This window comes from Actinia tenebrosa, unplaced genomic scaffold (assembly GCF_029948245.1).
Source record: "Actinia tenebrosa isolate PJP-AT-01 unplaced genomic scaffold, QUT_ActTen_1.0 PGA_scaffold10__47_contigs__length_13832649, whole genome shotgun sequence".
Lineage (NCBI taxonomy): Eukaryota > Metazoa > Cnidaria > Anthozoa > Actiniaria > Actiniidae > Actinia > Actinia tenebrosa.
In genome coordinates, this window is record NW_028292570.1 from 4,335,677 (window position 1) to 4,360,494 (window position 24,818).

At 36.2% G+C, this 24,818-nt stretch overlaps 2 protein-coding genes across 3 annotated transcripts in view; one reads left to right on the plus strand and one right to left on the minus strand.

The window, feature by feature from the left end:
- The first annotated feature begins 3,132 nt into the window (after positions 1-3,132).
- On the plus strand, positions 3,133-6,660 carry LOC148912812 (uncharacterized). Its single transcript, XM_089026305.1, has one exon. It carries the CDS (start codon positions 3,133-3,135, stop codon positions 6,658-6,660), a length of 3,528 nt encoding a protein of 1,175 aa, XP_088882431.1.
- Positions 6,661-9,819: 3,159 nt separating this feature from the next.
- Positions 9,820-24,818, minus strand: part of LOC116306600 (mediator of RNA polymerase II transcription subunit 25) — a 28,942-nt gene continuing 13,943 nt past the window's right edge. Inside the window, exons 11-24 of one of the 2 annotated variants that reach the window (XM_089026562.1) lie at positions 24,685-24,736; positions 23,140-23,237; positions 23,019-23,051; positions 22,399-22,481; positions 22,187-22,244; positions 21,122-21,238; positions 20,656-20,763; positions 20,418-20,441; positions 19,487-19,525; positions 19,088-19,186; positions 18,511-18,756; positions 17,712-17,801; positions 14,838-15,191; positions 9,820-11,872 (exon numbers count right to left, since the gene is read on the minus strand). In XM_089026562.1, the coding sequence (XP_088882688.1) occupies positions 11,723-11,872; positions 14,838-15,191; positions 17,712-17,801; positions 18,511-18,756; positions 19,088-19,186; positions 19,487-19,525; positions 20,418-20,441; positions 20,656-20,763; positions 21,122-21,238; positions 22,187-22,244; positions 22,399-22,481; positions 23,019-23,051; positions 23,140-23,237; positions 24,685-24,736 (1,551 nt within the window). In that variant the 3' untranslated portion in view covers positions 9,820-11,722. The remainder of the gene's footprint in view (positions 11,873-14,837; positions 15,192-17,711; positions 17,802-18,510; positions 18,757-19,087; positions 19,187-19,486; positions 19,526-20,417; positions 20,442-20,655; positions 20,764-21,121; positions 21,239-22,186; positions 22,245-22,398; positions 22,482-23,018; positions 23,052-23,139; positions 23,238-24,684; positions 24,737-24,818) is intronic. The other variant, XM_089026563.1, reaches the window with a different exon arrangement.

Sequence of the window (24,818 nt, forward strand, 5' to 3'; positions counted from 1 at the left end):
TCGGTGTGAAAATTCGGATTCAAATTTATCCGGCATAGTGTGGACGGGGCCTAAATGATACCAAATCGCTGATTTTTACACCTATTATCTCTTAAAGACGAGCAAAACCGCTTAGCTGTTGATGATCTTATGATTATCTCAAAATCCGCAAAAGGGCTGAACAAACTTCAGTATTGTAAGTGTAAATATAACAGAATCAAAAGTTCGCTCATTTTTAATAACAATGGCAAAACCATGAATAAACTGTATATTCCATTTCATCGATGTTAAGCTGGAAAACGTAAATACAAACATCTTGGTCTCTATAAAAAAATGCGAGTCACGTGGAAATTTCAATCTAGCAAAACAAGAGATGAAGAAAAGCGCGTTAAGAGCTGGCTTCAAATCAAAGGAAAGAGATGGGAAATGAATTTATCAGAGACCCTAAAATAACTATAAAATTGTTTGGTTGTCTAGTCGGCCCAATCCTGCTTTACGGTAGCGAAGTCTGAGGCATAGACATAAACGAGGCGCTAAATAATGACCCCATTGAATCGGCCTATGTTAAGTTTTGTAAGACGCTTTTAGGAGTCAATAGAAAAGCAAGTTGCCTGTAGAAGCGAACTTGGCTGATTCCATCTAAGAGCAAGTGCTAAATTTCGAAGCTTTGACGATTCTGGTTAAAGCTCATCTGCCCACGAGAGAATAAACTGTCTCGTAAATCGTTCGAAGAAATTAAGAATAACGATCAGATAAGGCCTTTTTGAGCAAGAGGTTAAAAGCCCCCTTTTCTCTTTAAGCTCCGTTTACACTGGCGATTTTTGCGGCGATTTTTGATGCGATTTTTGTGGCAATTTTCGGAAATATGGGATCTTTTGTCTCAACCTTCAAAAGAGACATTCGTCTAGGAAATCTTGGTATCCCGAAAAAAACTTTACAAGTAAATTCTTTACCATTATTCATAATGGACAAAATCGGAAAAAAATCGCAGCAAAAACCGCTGCAAAAATCGCTAGTGTAAACGGGGCTTTCATGAGGCTTAGGAGAAGTATGGGAAAGACAACGTGATCCTGACATTAATCGTAAGTCAACTGAAAGCTTGTTGAAACAAAGAATAAGAGATGTAGAATTCCAGACTAGGTTGGGTAATGTACACAATGATTCAAAAAAGAAACCCCAGCACAAGAACAAATTAAGGACTTATCGCATATATATATATATATATATATATATATATACAATATATTTCTCCTAACACTTCTCACGTGTTCTGCCAATCCCCGCGTGCTGCACACCGCACGCGCGCGCGTTTTTTATTTCTTATATATATATTTTTGGGCAAAAAGCATGGACTATAGCGTTTGCTTGTGCTATGATGAAATGTAAGATTTCTGCTTAGAGTCAGGTCTTATCCATATGCTAAGGATCTTTGCTTTTTCATTTTATATACTAAATGCGCTATTGAAAATTCGGTAAGATATATTTTCGAAAGTCAAAAGGAATTTAAAGATATTACGGTTTACTTTCAAAGAGAAGCTATGGTTTTAAAGAAGTGCCCTGACTGTGGCCAAAATCTCGGGATTGCTTGCAAAACATGTTCTTGTGGACATGTATTTATTAGTAAGAAGCTACTGCAATCGACGGAACAAGAGAAAGAAGGAAATGATGATTAAGAGACAACTACAGGAGAATGCAAAGATGATCGAGTGGTTGTCGAACATGGCAGCCATGATGATGAGAACAACCAAGCGACTGACACCGACTACGAGGAGTTGATATCTTTCAGGGAGGCACAAATCACAATTAATGACAGATTAGATGTTACTTTAGCTGATGTTATTGCAGATCAAGACGATCTTAAGAAAGATTCCCGTTCTTTCTTTGACAAAATAATGGGTGAGATCACAAGCCTGAAAGTTGTGATGGATGATAAACTCGCAGAAGTGACCGAAAGTCTTGAAAGGAAGTTTGAAAAAATAGTAAAAGAGCAAGGCAAAAGAATCAACACTCTTGAGACTCAGGTAAAGATTCTGGAAACAAAAATAAAGGGGTTAGAAGAGAATAAAGAATCAGATTCATCGGAGTCTGAAGATGATGAAAGCGAGTCGGACTCTCAAGACTCAGTGATCAATGTCTCAACAATATCCACTCAAAACAGATTTGATCCTTTACAAAACCATCCACCAGAAAATGACTACAACCAACAAGAGAGAGAGAATACCTGTACTCCTACAGGAAATAACAAGCAACAGTCAGAAGCAGATGATGAGTCAAATATCCTTATTATGTCGGATTCTATGATGAAAGGAATAATTGAAAAAAAACTTTCAGTAAAAAATCACATCAAAAAAGAATATGTTCGAGGAGGCACTGCGGAGATGATAAATTTTATTGCCAATTTTGAAAGTGAACGACAATATAATCAAATAGTGGTGCACACCGGCACAAATGACATCTTCAAAAAATCGCTGGACGAAATAAATAAAAACATTGAAGAAATTGTACAGAAATGTAAATCAAGGTGGCCTAACGCTAAGATAATCCTCTCGGGGATCATCTTCCACAGATACAACAATACAAAGAATGATATAATCGACACAGTGAACAGCGCAACACAAAGGCTTTGCCAAAGCGAAGGAAATCATGCTGTACAATATATGAACAATGACCATATTGCTACATTAAAGGATGGATCGATAGACCAAGAAGTTTACTATGATAATCTACATCTAAACTCAGAAAAAGGGATGAGAAAATTAGCCGCAAATTTAAAGAAATATTTGAACTTAAATAGAAGAATAAAAGACGACAGAAAAGTGCCAAGAAGACAAATAAGAAACGAAAACTACCAGCGCTTCAAAGGACCATCATACTACCGCAATACAAGGAGCCAGTATGGCCAACATTGGCCCAAGTCAACTTTCTCTGAATATGGTAACAGATCAACTCATGAAGGACTCTGGAAGGCATTGCAGCCCTTAGCAAACTGGATAAGTACATTTAATTAATATATTTTATTTAGATTCTTTGAGTGATATATTTTCTCCCACTATATACATACATATATATAGCGGACTAGACATTACCGTTATATAATTATATAATATATATAGCAACTAAAGATAGTCAAATACAACAGTTTCTGTTATACATATGACCATCCCATTACGGTTGGGTTTTTGGAATATTCACGGGTACAAAAGTAGAGAATTTGGCAATAAATTAAAATTACAAGAAGTCAAAAATGACATTGACAAATATGATATATATGGGATAGCAGAAACTCACTCAGATCCTGAAAGTGATCTAGAAATGGCCTCATTTAAATGTTACACAAAATGTAGACCTAAGTCTAAATACAAAAAGCATGGAGGCATATCACTATATGTGAGATCTGAAATTACTAAAGGTGTTACACTAATTAACACAAATAACGACAATGTTATTTGGTGTAAATTAGATAAAAAATACTTCAACAACATCTACATAGGTACAATCTATTTTAGTCCAACATCTTATGAAAATTCAAAAGGAGAAGATTACTTATCGGATTTAGAAAATGATGTTGTTAGGCTATCCAGCAAAGGAGATATAATAATTCAAGGCGATTTTAATGCCAGAACTGGCAATTTACAAGAATTTATTATAGATGATGAAGATAGTCAAATTTTCTGTGAGTCTTTACCCGAGGATTATGTATCTGACATTTCAAACGTGAGACAATCTTCAGATAACAGTGTCACGGATTCTAGAGGTACATCTTTGATAGAATTCTGTACCGAAAATAACTTTAGAATACTAAATGGTCGAACAACTGGAGATAGCAGAGGAAAGCGAACCTGTTATCAATACAATGGCAGTAGCCTCGTTGATTATGTCATTGCCAGTCAAAATTTATTACAAGGCATTCGTTATTTTAAAGTACATGATCTTAAACCACACCTTTCAGACCACTGCCAACTATCATATAACATAAATATTAGGCGACCCAGAGATACCCAACCTGAAGCACATAACATAGATTGTATTTCAGGTACACACCAGAAATTAACCTCAAATGATCAAGCAACATCAAAAATTCCTCAATTACTTAAACAAGACTATGCTGCAAAGCTGGAGAATATTTTCTCAGAGGATATCATAGATGAAACAAATATAAATTCACGTGTGAAAAAATTTACCAATGTTATTCAGGAACTAAGTATTAAAGCAGGTTTTCGATATTCCAAAACTATTGAAGAATCAAGGAAGGTAAACCCTTGGTTTGACAAAGAATGTCAAACTGAAAAGAAATCTTTATTACGAATCGGTAGATCCATTTGTAACGATCCAAACAACCAAAACTTACGAAGAAATTTAAGAACAAGGAAAAAGAATTTTAGAAAAATATGCAGAAATAAAAAGCGTGCATATTACGAAGCGAAAATTAAAGAATTAGACTTTAAGGACCCCAAAAAAGTATGGAAGCAATTAAAAACAGCTTTTAATTTAAAAGGTGCAAAACTTCAATCGAAACGAAAAGAGGTAAAGATTGATCAATTTTACAATATGTTCAAGGAACAAAATTCAAATAAAAATGATTTGCTTACTGATTCAGTATCTGAAAATATAGACGAAGAGGATAACACTGATCTCAATTCTAACATAAGTCAAGATGAAATAGCCAATGCTATTTCTTCTTTAAAGAATAATAAGTCCCCAGGTAGAGATAATATATTAAATGAATTATTGAAAGCCGGAAAAGAACAGTTACTTAAACCACTAGAAAAACTGTTTAACGCAGTTCTTCACTCAGGCGTCTTTCCGAAGGAATGGAGGTATGGTCTCATTATACCAATATATAAAAAAGGTGACGCAGGTTTGGCAGAAAATTATAGAGGGATAACCCTCTTATCATCTCTTGGAAAACTTTTTACGCAGATACTTAATAAAAGATTGGTAGATTACCTTGAAACTAATAATATTCTTACAACTGAGCAGGCAGGTTTTAGAAAAAACCACAGTACAGTTGATAACATATTAGTCCTCAAATCAATGATCGATAAATATGTCAAAACCAGAAAAAAAGGAAGTAGATTACTGTTCTCGTGCTTCGTAGATTTCAAAAAAGCATTTGACTCCATTTCAAGAAAAATTCTATTCGAAAAAATAAGTAAAGTTGGGGTAAAAGGAAGTTTCTTCTCGGTCCTTGTTTCTATGTATACAAATGATGAATCAGCTGTGAAAGTAGAAGATAAAATAACGCATACCTTTAAATGCTACACTGGGGTAAAACAAGGTTGTATGTTATCCCCTACCTTATTTAACATATTTTTGCATGATCTACCAGAAGTATTTGACGACGAAGAGTCAGATCTTACTGAAGTTAATAACTCATTAGTTAAATGTCTTCTTTATGCAGACGATCTAGTTCTGCTATCAACAACGCAAAAAGGGCTTCAACACCAATTAAAGAAATTGAAACACTTCTGTAATATTTCGCAAACAGCTGTAAATCTTGATAAAACAAAAATTATCGTCTTCAATAATAATGGCAAACGGATGAATAAGTATAAATTCTACTTCAATAGCAAAAGACTTGAAAACGTGAAAACATATAAATATCTTGGTTTGTTATTCTCCTCTATAGGTACGTTTTCCATCGCTCAAGAAGAACTTAAGAAAATAGCTCTCAAAGCCTTGTTTAAGCTCCGTAAGGATATGGGCGATCACTTCAGAACAGATATAGATCTCACAATACGACTTTTCAATAGCTTAATCAAGCCAATCTTGTTATATGGTAGCGAGGTCTGGGGTGTGGAAACAAAGAAAAATTTAAATATAGATCCACTAGAAAAAGTGCAAATAAAATTTGGTAAAATGCTTTTAGGAGTAAGTAAAAAAGCGTCTAATAACGCATGCCGAGCAGAATTAGGGCTCTTCCCAATAAGAGTTTACGCAAAATTAAGGGCAATCAAATTTTGGATAAAATACATGAATCGTGCTGATACTGATAAATCAAAACTCTCAGATCAGACAATAGCTGATAGTTTCTTACAGAGTTCGAACAATTCGAGATGGACAGAGAAAATAAAATTAGCCCTTGATAAGTTAGGTCTAAGCTATTTATGGCAGCAAAATACAAGTGAAAGAATGACTGACTACCAATTAACTAAGCTGATGAAAAGCATTAGACAAAGAATTGAAGATCAAGAATTTCAAATTTGGCTTGCAGACATACATAACGATTCGGGAAGAAAAGATTCACAGAAAAATAAATTAAGAACATATAGAACATTTAAAATAGATTATAAGCGAGAGGAATACTTAAGAGAGGTAACTAATATTAAACACAGAATAAGTCTGACCAAACTAAGAATAAGTGATCATTGTTTACAAATTGAAATAGGTAGATATACAAGACCATATACCAAACCAGAAGAAAGAGTGTGTCAGATATGCCAAATTGAAGTAGAGAGTGAATTACACTTCCTACTAACATGCCCAAATTACTATAATGAAAGAAAATATCTTGTTGATAAGATTGAAAATATAACACAATTACGAATAGAAAATTGGTTAAAAAACGAAGAAAAATTTGCTTTTATTATAAATCCAAAGAAATCAATACAAAAAATAGTAGCAAAATATATATATGATTGTTTCAGCAAAAGAAATAACAGTATTTCAATGAATATCTAGTTAATGTAAAGAATAGAACCACCGTTATATTAAGATGTGCCTAAGTATTCCTCATCTGCACATATTACATTTTCTTCTTTTTCTAATAATTTGATATAACTTATGAAATATTGTAAATGTATTGTAAATTTATATTTGTGTGATTGTAATGTATTAATAGTTATTAGCATTAAGTCTTAAATATTTGTAACAGATATATAGACGCTAATAATGTAAATAAACTAAAAAAAAAAAAAAAAAATATATATATATATATATATATATATATTCCTATATATTCCTATTGCTATTACTAATATTACTATTCGTTTTGACGACAGTTTATCAGTCTTTATGAAGGCCTAAAAATTATTACAAAATAAATAATATTATTCTAATAACCAATTATTCAAGAAAAAATTCGATCACTTTAAAGAGCAAACAAGCAACTCTACTTACATAAGTTCGTAGCTCTTCAACTAAACAGGCGACCATAGGTAGCGCTCATCGTGCATGAAGGTGCGCACTGCCAAAGCTTGCGTCCTACATGAGATATACAGACAATATTAATGCTAGAAAATCATTTTTATTTCACTGTCGTGAGCTTTTCTTTATATTCAAAAGCAGTCAATCTTCGTTCATTTTTAACTAGAGAAAACACAGATGCTTTTCTTAATTGATTCGTGAATTGGTGAATGTTTTTATTCTTCCAGCTTTACGCTTTTAAGTTGTTTTTTTTAAAAAAAAACTTGATCAAGTGTGAGTAGCATTTTTTAATGTTAAATCGCTCGACATTAATTAGACAATAAAGTGCGGTTCTTTCGCGGAGCATAAAATAAAATAAAATAAAATAAAATAAAATAAAATAAAATAAAATAAAATAAAATAAAATAAAATAAAATAAAATAAAATAAAATAAAATAAAATAAAATAAAATAAAATAAAATAAAATAAAATAAAATAAAATAAAATAAAATAAAATAAAATAAAATAAAATAAAATAAAATAAAATAAAATAAAATAAAATAAAATAAAATAAAACAGTAAAACAAAATATATGAGATGAGATGAGATGAGATGAGATGAGATGAGATGAGATGAGATGAGATGAGATGAGATGAAAGAAAAGAAAAGAAATATAAATTTAGATATCTTACCAAGTGACTTAGGCACTAGCCTCTTCAGTCCTTTAACCACTTCTTTAATGAGGTTAAAAGGTAAAGGAGATAATCTGCAAACTGGTGGCTTTAACGATAACTTATTTAAAACAAAACCACTAAAGTTTGAAATTTTTTAATAAATGTAAGAGAAATAAGTGCTAAAAGTGTAAATTCAAACGAGCCTTTTTCCGTTGTCTTGTTGTTAACAATCAATTGATCGAAAGATAGTTTGTTTATTGAGCTAAAGTCAGTTGTATCTTATTTTTCAAACTTTCCTATCACTGCGAATTTCAAGTGCCCTTAAGTAGCAAGTCGGTGTGCGGACCGCAGGAGTCCCTTAACAGCGAGAGCGAAACCACTTAGAAGGTAGACAACTGACTCTCAGATCGTAGGAGGAGGCCAGAATTAAAACTAATTAATATATAAACTAATATTGGTTTTAGAGCGGGAGTTCTGGACTGCTTACGGGCATGTTGAAAAGTTAAAATCAAATACACCATTTTATCAACGATATAACGACAACATATATGGGAAAAAAACAACAAACAAACAAACAAAAAAAACAAAAAACAAAACAAAACAAAAAAAACAAAAAAATAAAATAAAATGAAATAAAATAAAATAAAATAAAATAAAATAAAATAAAATAAAATAAAATAAAATAAAATAAAATAAAATAAAATAAAATAAAATAAAATAAAATAAAATAAAATAATAAAAAACAAACAAATAAAAGCAAAATAAAAATAAAAATAAAGTTATGAATGCTCTGGAATATCATCCTCGAATATTTACCTTATTAAAAACTTACCAAAAGAGGAAAAAATATATTAATAGTGCTTTTTAGAAGCGGTTTCGGCCTTAACGATAATTTTGAATGAATGGAAGAGTATTAAGTGTGGTTCTCACAAGAAACGCAAGTAGACTGACGCGACTCCAAGTTATCATTATGAAAAGAATGGACGCCTTCACTAGGTCACAAGGTCCTACCTCCCTTTAAACGATCGTTGTGTAAAGATGAACATGATAATGATGATGGTGATGATGATGATGATGATAGTGATGATGATGATAAAGATAATGATGATAAACTTATACAAGTATGGAGATAAATAGAACGCGCACTGGCCAATGAATGCGCGTGTAATACAAACTGGTTATGATAAAAAAGTGTAAACAGCACATTTTGCATGACTGCATGTGCACTGTGATTGGTCAAGTATGTGCGTGTCTTGTTCGAATGCATGAGTAGTGTACTCGTGCACTGCGAGTGGCCAAGTCTGTGCCGTGTCTTGCTCGAATGCATCTCCTTGCGTCCGGCTACTTACTCGTAGATTGAATTGGATTTTAAGTTTTGTTTGGAGAGGTAAAAAACCGGAAGAAAACCTCCAATCACGAGAAAGACCTAAGAAGACACCAGGAATCGAACCCCAGATCCCAGAGGTAAGAAAAACCCTCCAATCACGAGAAAGACCTAACAAAAGACCAGGAATCGAACCCCAGATCCCAGAGGTAAGAAAAACCCTCCAATCACGAGAAAGACCTAACAAAAGACCAGGAATCGAACCCCAGATCCCAGAGGTAAGAAAAACCCTCCAATCACGAGAAAGCCTAAGAAGACACCAGGAATCGAGCCCCAGATCCCAGAGGTAAGAAAAACCCTCCAATCACGAGAAAGACCTAAGAAGACACCAGGAATCGAACCCCAGATCCCAGAGGTAAGAAAAACCCTCCAATCACGAGAAAGACCTAACAAAAGACCAGGAATCGAACCCCAGATCCCAGAGGTAAGAAAAACCCTCCAATCACGAGAAAGACCTAATAAGAGACCAGGAATCGAGCCCCAGATCCCCAGAAAAACCTAACATATGCCTCTTTTGATCCTCAAATCTCTCGCTCCTCGAATACAAGACCCCTTACGAATGAGAATAAGCCCAAGACTTTTAACTGGGATTTTAAGGTACTATAAGTAAAAAGTAGTTACGAAAGGTTTAAAAAAGTTTAAAAGTTTTCTTCAAGCTTTTAGTTTTATCTATTAAATTTTATTAAATTTTGTCCTCGAGGTAGTTGGAATTTTTACGATATTACTTTACATCTAAATAAAGTATAAATACTATACACTTACCAAATAGGACGTTTGCATATTGACGTCATTATACTCCTTCTACCATAATGCTTCCTGAATTTTCTTTCGTATTTAAATTTGTTTTCCCTTATGAGAAGTGTTATTAAAAGTGTGCAAGGGAGTCTGGTAGTAGATTATGTGGTCATCGACATCACCAACATCATCGTCATCATCATCATCACCAACATCATCATCAACATCATCATCACCAACATCATCGTCGTCGTCATTTTAGGAACCTTCTGTAAACCCCTGATTGTGATGATGGTATCCTCATTAAAAATGTGTGCGTACGTGCGTGCTCTCTCATAAAGCACGCGCTCCCAACCAATCAGAATGCAAGATTTTTAACATTTATTTTATAATTAATATCATTAGATATTCTTGGATATTGAAATGACTTATTTCATATCGCCTACATATCCGCTATTGTAAAAGATTTATATTTATTCATTATGGTTAAAGTTTTATATGTCATAAGAGACTAAAGTCGCCTTCGCTAAATATACTGGACGATACTATGCCTAGATATTTTTTATATCCAATGTTTTAAACGTGTTTTTAAATTATTGTTGTAAGAATAAAAAAAGTGGCAGGCTGCGATTACTGGTTTTGTAAATTAGATATATACTAGCCTACAACACTTTGATCAGTCCAACATGGATGATGTTCACTATCGGTAGTTTGTCACCATTCCAAAGGATTAATGCCGTGGCATATATTCTAAGTAACGGTCGCTTGAAGTAGTTTAAGCGATTGCTATCACATTTACAGGGGTAAAAGTGGTGGCCGTAATGGATGACCATGTTGGATGATCCTGTAACTATATCGGTAGTTTGTAACCATTCCCAAGGGTTAATGCAGTGGCATCTATTCTAACGGTCGCTTGTAGTAGTTTAAGCGGTTGAAATCACATTTGCAGGGGTAAAAGCGGTGGCCATGTTGGATGATCCTGTAACTATTTCGGTAGTTTGTAACCATTCCCAAGGGTCAATGCCGTGGCACCTATGTTAAGGCAGTTTAAACGTTTGCTATCACATTTACAGGGGTTAAAAGTGGTTGTCATGTTGATACATAAACTATATTTATGGGAAAACACGTGGTCCTCCCAACCAAATATCATACTTGTATCCTATATCATATCTGCCATGACTACTTTTTCATCATTATTGCTGCATCATATTAAAGCTGGGGCTAAATGCATACACAAGTACTTCACTAGCTGCATAAATTACTTGCATACACCAAGACCAGTTTCTTAAAACAGCTTTTTTCTCAGGCAGCCTAATCTCTTGTTCTGTTGCGTTGTAGTAATTGAATGTTAACGGTAATATTTCGTAGCATAGCTTGTAGTAAAGCTCGTTGTATCTGTGATGTTTTGCTGATTTTGAAGCCAGTTTGGTGCATTTTTATCAAAATAATAATAATAAAAATAATGAAATAGTATTTATATAGCGCATCCTGAGAGCCTCGATGCGCTTTACAGTAAGATAACTATTACCTGTAAAATAAAATTATATCTGTTATATATATAGATAAAAGATAAAAGATACAAAAAGCTATGAAGAAAAGTCGTTATTCATCTTAAAAGTACTAACTTTATATGCTACGAAATATTACCGTTAACATTCAAATACTACAACACCATAGAACAAGAGATTGGGCTGCCTGTGCTTTTTTCAGAGGAAGGATGGTAGGTATGGTAACCACAGGGATCCCTGCGCAAAGACACAAACGCTGTTGCGAAATAACATACATTTTCCTACAATTGTACTACCTACGTTTCATTCCTACTTCACTACTGTAATAACTCCATCAAACTCATGTTTTCGGGCAGGAATGTAGGCTGTCCTTGGGCAAGACCCTGCGCGGTCATTTGCGCTTGTGTTACTTGGCCTGGTGCCATCTGTGGCTGTGACTGGACCATTTGAGCTGACGTCATTTGTACCTGATGAGAAACGAGCGCGGTTGAGTGGAAAAGCAAAATAAAGAAAAAGGCTAAACTAAACCAACAAGCCAAACAAACAAGCAAACAAGCAGACAAATAAACACAAGCAAACAGACAAACAAGCAAACGAATAAACAAACAATGATAAGCAAACAAAAAATAAGCAAATAAACAAACAAACAATCAAACAAAAAGTATCGTATTTTATCGTTGTCATAAGAGATTTTTTGCGTACACCCAACACATGGTCCAATCCGCTAGTTTTAAATTCTGTTACTTAAAGGGCCACTTGGACGAAAATCGTTCCAAAATTAAAACTCTTTCATTCGAGCTGGAACTTTGCTGAAATAATCTTGAACACATTTAGAACCACTCACTGAAATATCTTTCTAATATTCGAAAGGGAAGGGCCAAAATTTTACGATTTATTTTCGTCCGCCATTAATTTCTTTGTGTCACGGCCAACGAGTCATTATGTACAGCAGTTTTACGCTGTGACGTCATTTACTCAACACCGTCATGTTAGCGTCGTTTTGACCATACATTTCTTGTTAAATCACCTGAAGTTTATTTGATGTTTTAAACGCGTTATCGTGAAAAGAATCTCTAAACAGACTTTTTTTAAACCTTTGATACCTCTTCAAATATAATGGAAACTCCTTTGGACGCTCGCTTTGTCAATCCTGAAGAGTTAGAACCATAAGTTATAATGTATGAAGATGAAGCCGAACTAGAAGAAGAAGAATTGCTTGGGAAGAGGTTTTCATAAAAATTCCTTACGTTCATTTCATTATTTGTATTTGCTACATACTGTCCATGATATAAAGATCTTAAATTTGAAGTTTCAATGTAATCTAATAGTGATTGATGTTATGAATTCTGCGTTGTGATATAAAGATTTGTGACAATATACTTAGATCTATGTGCCGAATAATTTAAAATGTGAGCTCGTAATTCTCCTAGCTGGTTTACTACAGGACGGTTATTATTTGCTTCAAAATGTTTATTATGCATTGAATAGGTACAAACATACGATTATCTAATATTATCTTTGTAAAAGAACATGTCAAAGGTTTCTTATTTATTACTCGCGCGACAGCGGCGTCTGTCACTCAGCTCGTAGATTTTTCTTTCATTGTGTCGGATGTCTCGCGGACCCAAATTGTGGGGTTGCTCTTTGCCCTTGTATGTAAATATACCTTGAAAAGTTGTTATCCTTAAAATGATTCGAATAAATCCCGAATATCTCAGTCACTTCGCGCGATGGAACCGCTAGAATCTCGTCCATGCGTCCTACTTTGTTGTGATTCTTGGCGTGCCGAGATGTATTGAAATTTTCGAATTATGATCGACAGTATTATTGAAAGTAAAAAATTTCAGCGCCTAGACATTGTTTGGTCATATAGTAGTTAGGAAACCGAATGAAACATTATATATTTTCTGAATAAACCAAATAAACCGAGTTTTACGAACATTGCACATACATTACCCACCAATGTTTTGGTTTGGGTTGAGTAAATGACGTCATAAGTACTCGTGCCAGTCTTCTTGAGCCGAATTCTGTGAGTCAAAGAAATTAATGGCGGACGAAAATAAATCGTAAAATTTTGGCCCTTTCCTTTCGAATATTAGAAAGATATTCCAGTGGGTGGTTCTTAATGTATTCAAGATTATTTCAGCAAAGTTCCAGCTCGAATGAAAGAGTTTTAATTTTGGAACGATTTTCGTCCAAGTGGCCCTTTAAAGTGACTGCCTACTTTTGGAAATTGATTTAAGCTTTTTTTTAAACTTCGATTTTCCGAATTGAAATTTAATGCTGATCCCAAATCTGGAAAGAAAAATAGGGTGTCCCGAGCTCGTTTTCGAGATAATCAGCATTTAATGGAAGCCTACGCACGAGCTTTTGGAGTAAAAATTGTGCCCCCGGAAGGGATTAGAAAAAAATTAAGATTAATAAGATAATAGTTATGCACGAACGATGGCTAGTCAATCCTTCTACAATAATACATGGATATTTTCGACAAAAAGACAGAGAGATACATTGATTTGTCATATTTTGTAGTTTCGGTGCTCTTAAAAAATCTCATAAAGTCGAACAAAAATCCCTAAAAAAATCTATTTTTTCACGTGTTCCTGATTTAAACTTTTTCTAAAATGTTGATATAACCTTGATTTTTAGGAGTTTTTTCGAATGAGCTATCAAAAAATATAGAGTCCCGTGCAAAATGTGAGGGTTTTGCCCTGTTGAAGCTCAAAACGCGTATTCTTCTTCAATAAAATCTTGTAGATTTTTCAGCGGTTTTTGAGCGCGCGCTCATCGTGGGCTCAAATCGAACGTTCAAAAGTAGGCAGCCACCTTAAGGTAGCAATAATTTCATGTAAAATATTCATGTGCTCCATTGAAGGTCCTTGTGGATTCTTTACTTTATCTTTGGTATTTGTGGACATTTTGATACTGAAATGAGGCTAACCCTGGGTAAATGAGCCCTATCGAGTAACAGTGGTATTTTGCGAATTCAAAACAGACCTGCTTTTTTTCTCTCTCCCTTTTTAACCACGAATAAGCGCATTAGATCATATATTTTAATGAATTTTTGCGCCATATAAGTAATCAATATTAATGAATTATTAATACAAGAAACTGCCTGAATCATTAATACTTCATTTTACAGTTGTTGTTGCCGCTCATAATAAAAAGTATAGTTTTGGTTAGCCTACGTTTCATCCGGCCTTTTTTTTCGAAGAAGTCCACGGTATTTACGAAGAACATTCCGGATGTGACGCAGGCTAAGTTTTGGTGTGCGCGGAAACTCCAGCCTTGATTTGAATGTGTGTAAATACAGTAGCTCTTATTAACCGAGTGCGAGGTCCGTACCGTAAGTTATGGACCGCAAATTGATCAATCATAGCGCATGAAATTACATTACCATATAACAAAAATGAGTATTCTCGCTGTCACAGTTACCTGAGGTATTTGTCCAACTTGCGCCAGTTGCTGCTGAGACTGACGCTGTTGTTGCAGTTGTAAAAGCTGTCGTTGTCGTAACTGCCACTGCTGTTGTGTCATGGTGGGTTGCTGGCCTGTGCTCTGCGCCGATGTCTGGTTCTGAACATGTTGTAAAAGGTGGCGAAGCTGTGAAGGAACCTGTGCAGCAGCCGCCTGTGTTGGTTGGGTGAGCTGTTGCTGATTAGGGACTTGGAACTGCTGCTGTTGCTGTTGCTGTTGCTGCTGTTGTTGTTGTTGTGCCTGTTGTTGAGCTTGTTGTTGCTGTTGAGCTTGCGCTTGTTGTTGGGCTTGTTGTTGGGCTTGTTGCAGTTGCTGGGGAAAAAGAGGTGAAACAAATTTAACCTTCAATGATTAGTTTAGTTTAGTTTAATGAATACGTCACAAAATTAAAGAAATAATAATACTAAGACAAATACAAATAATAATTCAGAAAGAAAAGATACGGAGTGTGACAGGGGAAAGAAACAGAAGTTACGTACGTCTCAATTTCAATCTAGCCCCCTATAGATAATACATACATTAAAAATAATAATTAAAAATATCATAAATATATACACCTGATTGCAAGAAAGCCATCATGGTCATAAAACTTCCCCAGGCCCCTTTACTAAGGATGAATCGATATGAATAGACGACTTGCACTAAGAGGTCACGTGATCAAATCGGCCATTGTGGCTGGCATTCTACAGGGTTTTAGCTATGCGAGAACGTAAAAAAAGATGGCGGATTCGGGTAGTTTTTTTGGTGACAAAAGGTAAGTTAGCGCACTAAATAACTATAAAAATCCCCTTTTCTTGCAAGAAATATACTCTTAGTACATATCTAAAGTAGATTTTTGCTATTAACTCGCCAAAAAGAGAAAAAATATGGTATTGTTTGCGCTACGATGTGAAGACCTACGAAGTGTTTAGTCTTGTTTTGCCGACTTCATGACCTCAAAATAACGACTTCTTGTCGGAACTTTTCAAGTATATTTCAACTTCATTCTTGAAAACTGCATTTTTCTTGCAAGAAATATACTTTTAATAGATATTCTAAGTAGAATTTTGCTATTCATTCGCCAGGAAGAGGAAAAATATTGTATGTTTTGAGGTCATGAAGCCAGCAAAACGATACTAAAACACTTCGTAGATCTTCACATCCTATTGCAAAAATACCATATTTTTTCTCTTCTAGGCTAGTTAATAGCAAAAATCTACTTTAGATATCTACTAAGAATATATTTCTTGCAAGAAAAGGGGATTTTTATAGTTATTTAGTGCGCTAATTTACCTTTTGTCACCAAAAAAACTACCCGAATCCGCCATCTTTTTGTACATTCTGGCATAGCTAAAATCCTGTAGAATGCCAGCCACAATGGCCGATTTGATCACGTGACCTCTTAGTGCAAGTCGTCTATTGCACAGCAAAGCAAAGTCAATAGAAACACTAGCACTTTGCTAGTTGCTAGTGCCAATTTCGAGCCCTCTGAGGGTACTAAGGCAAATATTATCTGTAGCGTTACGAGCGATTAAAATGTGCGAAAAAACATGGAAAATGAAGTTGAGAAGGCCTTGGTTGGCATTTTCGTGCAAGATCTTTAGCTCCATTACTAATATACAGTAAGCTATTCTCCTACGCAGCCGCTATATCGACCCCTTGCCAATGTCGTACCCAGAGCCTGCGTTTCTTCTGGCCTAAAGCGAAGAACAAGGGTTCTGGCATAATCCATTTTTCGGCGCATGCGCAGTTTTCAGGAAGTGAAGTATAATCAATGAAAATCATGCATTAAAACAGAGTTCTGTGTTTACTTCCGATCAAACTAAAAATAGAAATCGGGAATATATTTTTTTATTTTTGGCAAGTCTTTTAACGTTTGCGCGCTCATCCGAAAGTCCAAGAAATCCTGGTCTCAAAAAATGGAGTTATGCTAGAGCCCTCGTTCTTCGCCGCAGGCCATAAGAAACGCAAGCTCTGGGTACGAGATTGACCCCTTACATGTGACGTCAAAGCTGCTCAGTTTGGAGGAGAAAAAAAAAAGAATTTTAATCTCCTGAGGATTGAAAACCTGTTATGTCCTCCAAAATGAGCATTCCGAAGTACTACAAGGGCCTATTAGTTTCGTCAAGCAACGCTCACTCTCCTTAGTAGCGGACTACTTAGAGGAGTGAGTCAGATTTGTGTGACGACGGGAATAGTAGCTGTGTATGAGACGAAATATAAACATGATGTTTCAAATGAAATGAATGTCCATTATGTATACATGAGTTCTTAGGAATGAAGACTTTCGCAAAGTCATCCACCCCATGTGATGCTGACTCGCTGCGCTTGGCAAATTCTCGCTTCGCTGAAATAAAATACTAATATAATAATGGGGTTCTTATATAGCGCATTTTCATGTCTCAATGCGCTTTACATTGCAATGGAGGACTTAACGGGCTGCATATGCTAATGCGAAGACAAGAAAGGTCGACTTGGGGAAAGTCTATCAGAAATGTAAAGGAAAGGTATGGCTCGTTTTCTGGCTTTTATGCCTAGGGTCTAGGGGGGGAGGGGGGGGGGGGGGGAATATATATATATATATATATATAACATATATAATCTCAATCTAGTGCGTTTACCACTCCTGGGTTGACAATTGATAAGGCAGCCGGTAGATCGAATGAGAATTTAGAAGTTGATTTTTGAGGAGGGAGAGAAAACCGGACAACCCGGAGGAAAACCCTCGAAGCACAGGAGAGAACCAACAAACAACTCTACTCAAATACGACACCCAGACCGCCACCCGTGCTTCCCGAAAAGCACAAAACAAACTTTGAGACAAATAAACAAAAGAAATAGATGAACCTTTACCTGTAGTTTTTGTCTGGCAAATAAATAGTTCTGTTGTTGTTGTTGCTGCTGCTGCTGTTGTTGTTGTTGTTGATAAGCGGCCTGTAAACGCTGGGAATAAATTATAATAATAATTTTTAAAAAACCAGATGTAATTAATATTGGAAATTTTTATCTTTGATATTCTTATACCTAGATTGACGTTGGACCATACAGATTGGGTTACCATTTTTGTTGCCAAGCTTTCTTTTTAACTTTAATTTTTTCGAATACTCCAAAATACTTTTTTTTGTGATAAAAGGTAAGTAAGCACTAAAAAACGATAAAATTCCTATTATGAAACTCAAATTGACTCATCAACCTTTAAAATTAATTTTATATTTTCCTTAGCTTTCGACCGACACGGTCATCCTCAGAGGAACTAAAATACGTTACAATATTGTAACGTATTTTAGTTCCTCTGAGGATGACCGTGTCGGTCGAAAGCTAAGGAAAATATAAAATTATTTTTGAAGCTTGATGACTCAATTTAAGTTTCATAATATGAATCCAACCTACAAAAACCTTTACGACTTAGATAAAATTCCTATTTTTCTCGCAAAAAAAATATTCATAGTAGATATCTAAAGTAGATTTTTGCTATTAACTAGCCAACGTTCATCGCTAAAAAAACTACCCGAATCCGCCATCTTTTTTTACATTCTCACATAGCTAAAATCCTATAGAATGTCAGCCACAATGGCGGATTTGATCACGTGTCCTCTTAGTGCAAGTCACCGAATAAGGGAATAATATATAAGGGAATACTTTCTTTACTCACAATGTTTTGTTCTTGATCAAGAGGCATCGTTGGTAATGTCGTTGTCATGGTTCCGCCAACAGTTCCAGTGGTAAATGCCATGCTTGTTTGAGTGCTAGGAGTAATGCCGTCCATTGATTGAGCTTGAGAAGGTACAGCTGTTTGCAGCATGGTGCTCACCCCTGATGACATGAGAGACTGTTCGTCTACCTGTGTGTTAGGTAGGCTGACTTGGGTTGGCTGAAGTCCTGGGTTGGATTGGCCAAACTGTTAAAATCGGATTTAAAAAAACATATCATTATACAATTAAGTGTGGCTGATTTTTGTATGGGGCCTGTGTTCTGTTGGTCAGAACTTAGCTCATAGGGGTAAGAGTGGACAGATCTATAGTTAGACCATCAACCCAAAGTAGCTCGCTCGCTCGTTCTTTCTTTCATTCTTTCTTTCTTCCTTCCTCCCTTCTATAGGACATCCGTCCGTCCGTTTATCTGTCCGTCCGTCCATCCGACCGACCGACCTTCCTTCCTTTTCTTTCTTGCTATACTTTTCCCCTCGATTGAACTATTAATCGTATTTCAAGTTATCATTAATTCTTAACCTGTTGCAATGCGTTTGGAAATTGCTGTGACTGTTGCTGCTGCTGGTGCTGCAATTGTTGCTGTCGAAGTTGCATCATTTGCTGCCGTTGAAGCTGAAACTATTCAAATGATAAAAAGAATTGGAATAAAGCACCATAGAAATATTATGATAACGAGTAAGGAACAAGGTCAAAACTTTATCATATAACATGCACTTTGCAACATCTTCTTGTTAGTCTCCAGAATAAAAAAAACGCATGCAGTTTTTCCCTACTGTAGCAAACACCCCTCCCCCTCCCCAAAACCTGCGATGTGATATTTGGATATGAAAATGGTGAATAGCTATTTTATCCCTTATAGCACTAGAAAGAGCAGCATACCAAAGAATATACAATTGCTTTCCTAAATATCAATTCTACCTTTTTAATCTGGTCTTGTCGATACTTCTGCAGTACAGTCTGAAATATACAGGAAAAAAATGAGAGTTGAAATCACGTGAAATGTTTGTACAAATTACACCTAATTACAAGAACATTGTCAAATGAAAATAGCAACAAACAAAAGTAAATAAATAAAACAAAATAAAATAAACAAGTACTGTAGATACAGCAGATATGATCTTGAAATAAATACGAAATTCATTGAACAGTCAGTTTGCAGTGATAGAGACATGTGAATAATTGTCCAAGGTGTTTTCCTATTCCTAGCGACAAAAGCACTAACCAGTTATTTTTTGACAACCCAAATATTTTAGAATCAAGACAACATTAAAGAGTTTTAACCTTAAAGGTTTATTACCCTGGACAGGTTTTGATGTTTCTCACACAACCTTTACAGCGCAAAGAGCAAAAGTACAGGGGTGGATCCAGGATTTTGTTTAGGGAGGGGTGCTGCGCACAAAGTTAACCCAGGGAAGGGTGCACCCCTTAGAATCAAAGGGAAAAAACAGTAAAGGTTATCTTCGAAGTAGGGGCACAAAGTCGAACCAGGGAGGGGTACGCACCCCCTGCACCCCTCCCTGGATCCGCCCCTGAAGTATGAACGTATTTAATGTCTTCGCATACCTCTATGCACTAACTTTCGTATGTTAAGCCAACACATTTTGATGTGAAGCTGCTGGTTTTACCAAAACAGGCTTGTAAAAGCTCGTTTGGTAGCCAAAAGCCTGTGCGTAGAAGTATGTGAGTATGTTAAATGTGTAAGTTTAGAACTCTATAATGTTGTGCTAATTCTAAAATTGCTATCTTCTCTGCTGTTACATCAACCCAAATATGTATGGGCTAACTAACAGAGAAAGACTGTGATTGGGTATGTTTGTATGGAGAAACGGACCACTAAAGGATTACATACCCTTATTCCATTGACAAAATTTCCCTAAGGGGAAAAAAGAGGAAAAATATCAATGAATAACAAAAAAACTAAGCAAATAAATAAATAAACTTAACCAACAAATGAACAAAAGAAAGCGGTACCAAAATAAAATTAAATGGATGAATAAATGAATTGAAATTAAAAATAAATAAGTAAATAAACTTTTTTTTTTCGATCGCGATAATTGCTCATTATTACGACCATCAGGTGGTCTTACCTGATCATGAGGAATGAGCCCTACAAAGGCTTTCTTCTTTGGACTGTAGATTAGGAGGAGGACCTTGATATCACATCCAGGAACCGGTGTAAAATGCACACATCCAGCCTGTTGTTCAGAGACTGGGTTAGTAAATCTTTACTGCAAGGTCTAAACTACGTCCAAAATAGGGACCTGTTTTTTGTTTTTTGTTTTATTTAGGTGGTGGGCATTTGTTCGACTGGTCGAACTCTACCTAGCCTGTGTACAGCTACTTACCACCCCCCCCCCCCCCCCGGGCCCCCCAAAGGAAAAAAAAAAACAGGGAGGGAGCTCTCTCCCCATTTTTCCCATGATGGAGGGGTGGGAAGGGGCTGTAAACAGGCTAGGTAGAGTTGAACCAGTTAAACCAGTTATAAATGGATATATGATGGTTATGAAGAAACAATTCCTCAGGAAGCCTGAAAAATAACGAATTCGCACTTACGAATTTCACACCATTAAGAGCCATTACTCGATAAAGAGCCCTGAGGGACTCAGGATCTGTAGCAGGAAAATGAAATGCCACTGTCTTACAGTTTTGAAGGAGATGGCCTAAAGTTGACTGGAAGAAAGAATGAACGAAAGAAAATATAAGTACAATAATGTACGTACAGCACAAAGTTGGGGATTTTGGTTTAAAAGAAGTTGCACTACCCAAGGGTCTTTCATCATGAATATTCTTGTGGCCCTGCTTATTTTAAGGAATTTCATGTAGCAACTCATTAGCAACTAAGATGGAATAAGAATCATGGATGGATCGAAGGGTTGGTAGATCGGTGGGTGGATGACGAACAGCTGGATGGATAGGTTGGTGAGTGGGTGGATGGATGGATGGAGTGAAGGATATGGATGGAGGGATGGATATGGATGAATGGATGAATAGATGAAAGGATGGATGATGGATGGATGGGTGAGAGGATGGATGGATGGGTAAGAGGATGGATGGGTAAGAGGATGGATGGGTAAGAGGATGGATGGATGGGTGAGAGGATGGATGGGTGAGAGGATGGATGGGTGAGAGGATGGATGGATGGATGGGTGAGAGGATGGATGGATGGGTAAGAGGATGGATGGGTAAGAGGATGGATGAAAGGATGGATGGATGACAGGATGGATGGGTGAAAGGATGGATGGATGGGTGAGAGGATAGATGGATGGGTGAGAGGATGGATGGATGGGCGAGAGGATGGATGGATGGGTGAGAGGATGGATGGATGGGTGAGAGGATGGATGGATGGGTGAGAGGATAGATGGATGGGTGAGAGGATGGATGGATGGGTGAGAGGATGGATGGATGGATGGATGGGTGAAAGGATGGATGGATGGGTGAGAGGATGGATGGATGGATGGATGGGTGAAAGGATGGATGGATGGGTGAGAGGATGGATGGATGGGTGAGAGGATGGATGGATGGGTGAGAGGATGGATGGATGGGTGAGAGGATGGATGGATGGGTGAGAGGATAGATGGATGGGTAAGAGGATGGGAGTGTGGGTGGTTTGAGACATACCAGTAATTGCTGTGGAATCAGTTGCATGATTAGTTTCGCTGGCCACTTATCAGTCTTCCTGAAGGTGAAACAGAAGGCTTACATCAACTAAAGAATTTTATACCTTAACCCCTGGGATTTCCAGTCATCACATTCCGATACAAGCAATTATTTAATCAAGTTTTACAAATAAACAATACTTCAAATGTGTAAGTCATTGCCTATTTCCTTACAATGCGTATCCAGGTGCAACAGATATGTGACAAGCAAGAGAGCGAGTAATCCTTTGTTGCTGCTGATTAGGGTCGGTTTTCACCTGGGGAAAAAAAAAAGAGGTAGACAAAAGTAATTGATAAACGAAAGAAAAAGGCACTAAGTGAAAGAAAAATCAAGGAAGAACCACAGAGATCGCATAGAGGGGGGTCGACAGCCACCCCAACATTATATTGAATAAACATCCACTAATATCCCATTCACTCCAAGACTTAAACATGTTTTAAAGTGGTTTAACTAAACAGGTTTGGAAAAGTATCTATGAACACTGCACAATATTTGGTGAAATAATGCATGTACACTGTAAACTATCCTTTGTCTTGCTCTGACAATATTTTAGAAAGTTTCATGATATTGTAAGTTTCTAGTTTCTCTTTTTTTTTTCCTATGAAAACATAGTTTAACTAAACACATTTAGGTGTGAATGGTTTCTAAAGTCTTCTCCTCACTTATTTCCATCTTTAGAAGCCCCCCCCCTTTCACACACGCACACACACTTTAGGGTGCTTCTTATTCCTTGTAGGGACAAACCAGGTAAAAAGTAAATGGGTGGGTTAGTTATTGAACAATTGTATCTTACTGTTTCAATCCACTCCAATGTTCCCTTCCATTCCTGAACCAAGACACAAGCAAGGTCAAAATGTAAACAACTCATTTCATTAATAAAATGGTTAGTTGTTATTTGAACCATGGTAACTTACTGTTTCACTCCATTCCAATGTTCCAGTCCATGCCAGTGCCCTTGTTATATTCCCTTGATGCATTTGCTCTGGTGCATGTATTCCAGGCCTGTTCCCAACTACATGAAAAGATAAACAATTAAAACTCATTTTAGGATAAGTTATATATTTTACAACAACCACTCCCCATATGGGGCTCTTCCGTGAGGTTCCCTCCACACGCAATACCACTACATTCTATATTTTACAACATACAACGCTCAACTCACATGTTGCTCGTTATGGGGGGAAGAAACCGGAGACCCCGGAGAAAACCCTCGTGGCAAGGGAGAGAACGATACATCAAACAAACTCAACTCACATACAATCCAGTCTGAGCCAGGGCTTGAACCTGGACCACAGTGGTGAGAGGTGGGCGGTAAACCACTACGCCACCCATGCCACCTAAGTTGGTAATAAATCCAAGGATAGGTCCAGGGTCAAGGGGAGGGGGGTTGGGGGTTGGGTGTCTAGCCACACCTTATGGAGTCTTTATTAAGGGTCAAGGATATTATTTTACTGTATTCACTAAGGTTCTGGGTCATTCCCTAGTCATTCCCTATAGACTTTTAAGTAAAGATGGATTCTTTGTTTGAAGTGTATCCATTTTCACACATTTTCTTATGCACAACTGTTAAACTAAGAATCGATACTCTTTGGAATGACACGAGGTATGAAACGGGAAATCATTATGACCAAGATATGCTGGAAATTAATTTTTCCGAATTTAATTCCAAGGGCTTTCGCCCGGAATAACCTCATTCCCAAGCACTATAACTTATCTATATTTCTATATCTTCATGTATTTCATTAGTGCCATGCGGTCCACATATTCTCATCTTTGCATCATAATTACCGCTACCTACCATCTATTTCACCCCGGCCTGCTCTCAGTCTGACCTCTAGCTCAGCTGGTAGAGCATCGATAGTACAATTCCGAAGGTCGTGGGTTCGATTCCCAGGGAGGTCGGAAATTAATTTTTCCGAATTTAATTCCAAGGGCTTTCGCCCGGAATAACCTTGTTCCCAAGCACTATAACTTATCTATATTTCTATATCTTCATGTATTTCATTAGTGCCATGCGGTCCACATATTCTCATCTATGCCCAAGATAGAAAGGTCTATTTAGATTATGATTAATCAAAGCAAAAATTGCCATGGATATCCATGTGTGGGAGTATATAAATTAGAGGAATCTAAGCTCTTTTTGGGACTAATTATAGGCTGATCTTTATTTACGTTTATTCCTCATTAGCATAAAAAACATTTCAAGCTACATGACTTACAAAGAAATGTATGGTCGTGTGGCACAACATACATTTCTTTGTAATTTATTCTGTTTTCAAAAAAAAATGTACTCCCAAAATTTTAAACATATTACTCTCAAATTTTCAGTAGTTACTAAATAAGACATTCTCTTTCAATTTCTGGAGTCGGTTTGCTTGTAGCTTGAAAAATGTTTTTTGCTAATGAGAAAAAAACGTACATAAATATTGGCCTATAGAGTTTCTATTAATAGTACTTACTACTGTTTTGAAATTTGTTGACGGCTTCATTTTGTGTGACAACTCCTGAATTCTGAAAATCAAAATGTTTGAAACCCACTGTGATCAGGCAGTGCGGCCTTTATGGACAAAGTTGGTCCACAATATTTTTCAAT

Bases quoted from the DNA above. Each gene is read 5' to 3' on its own strand.
- LOC148912812 (XM_089026305.1), top strand. From the start codon at position 3,133: ATGACCATCCCATTACGGTTGGGTTTTTGGAATATTCACGGGTACAAA.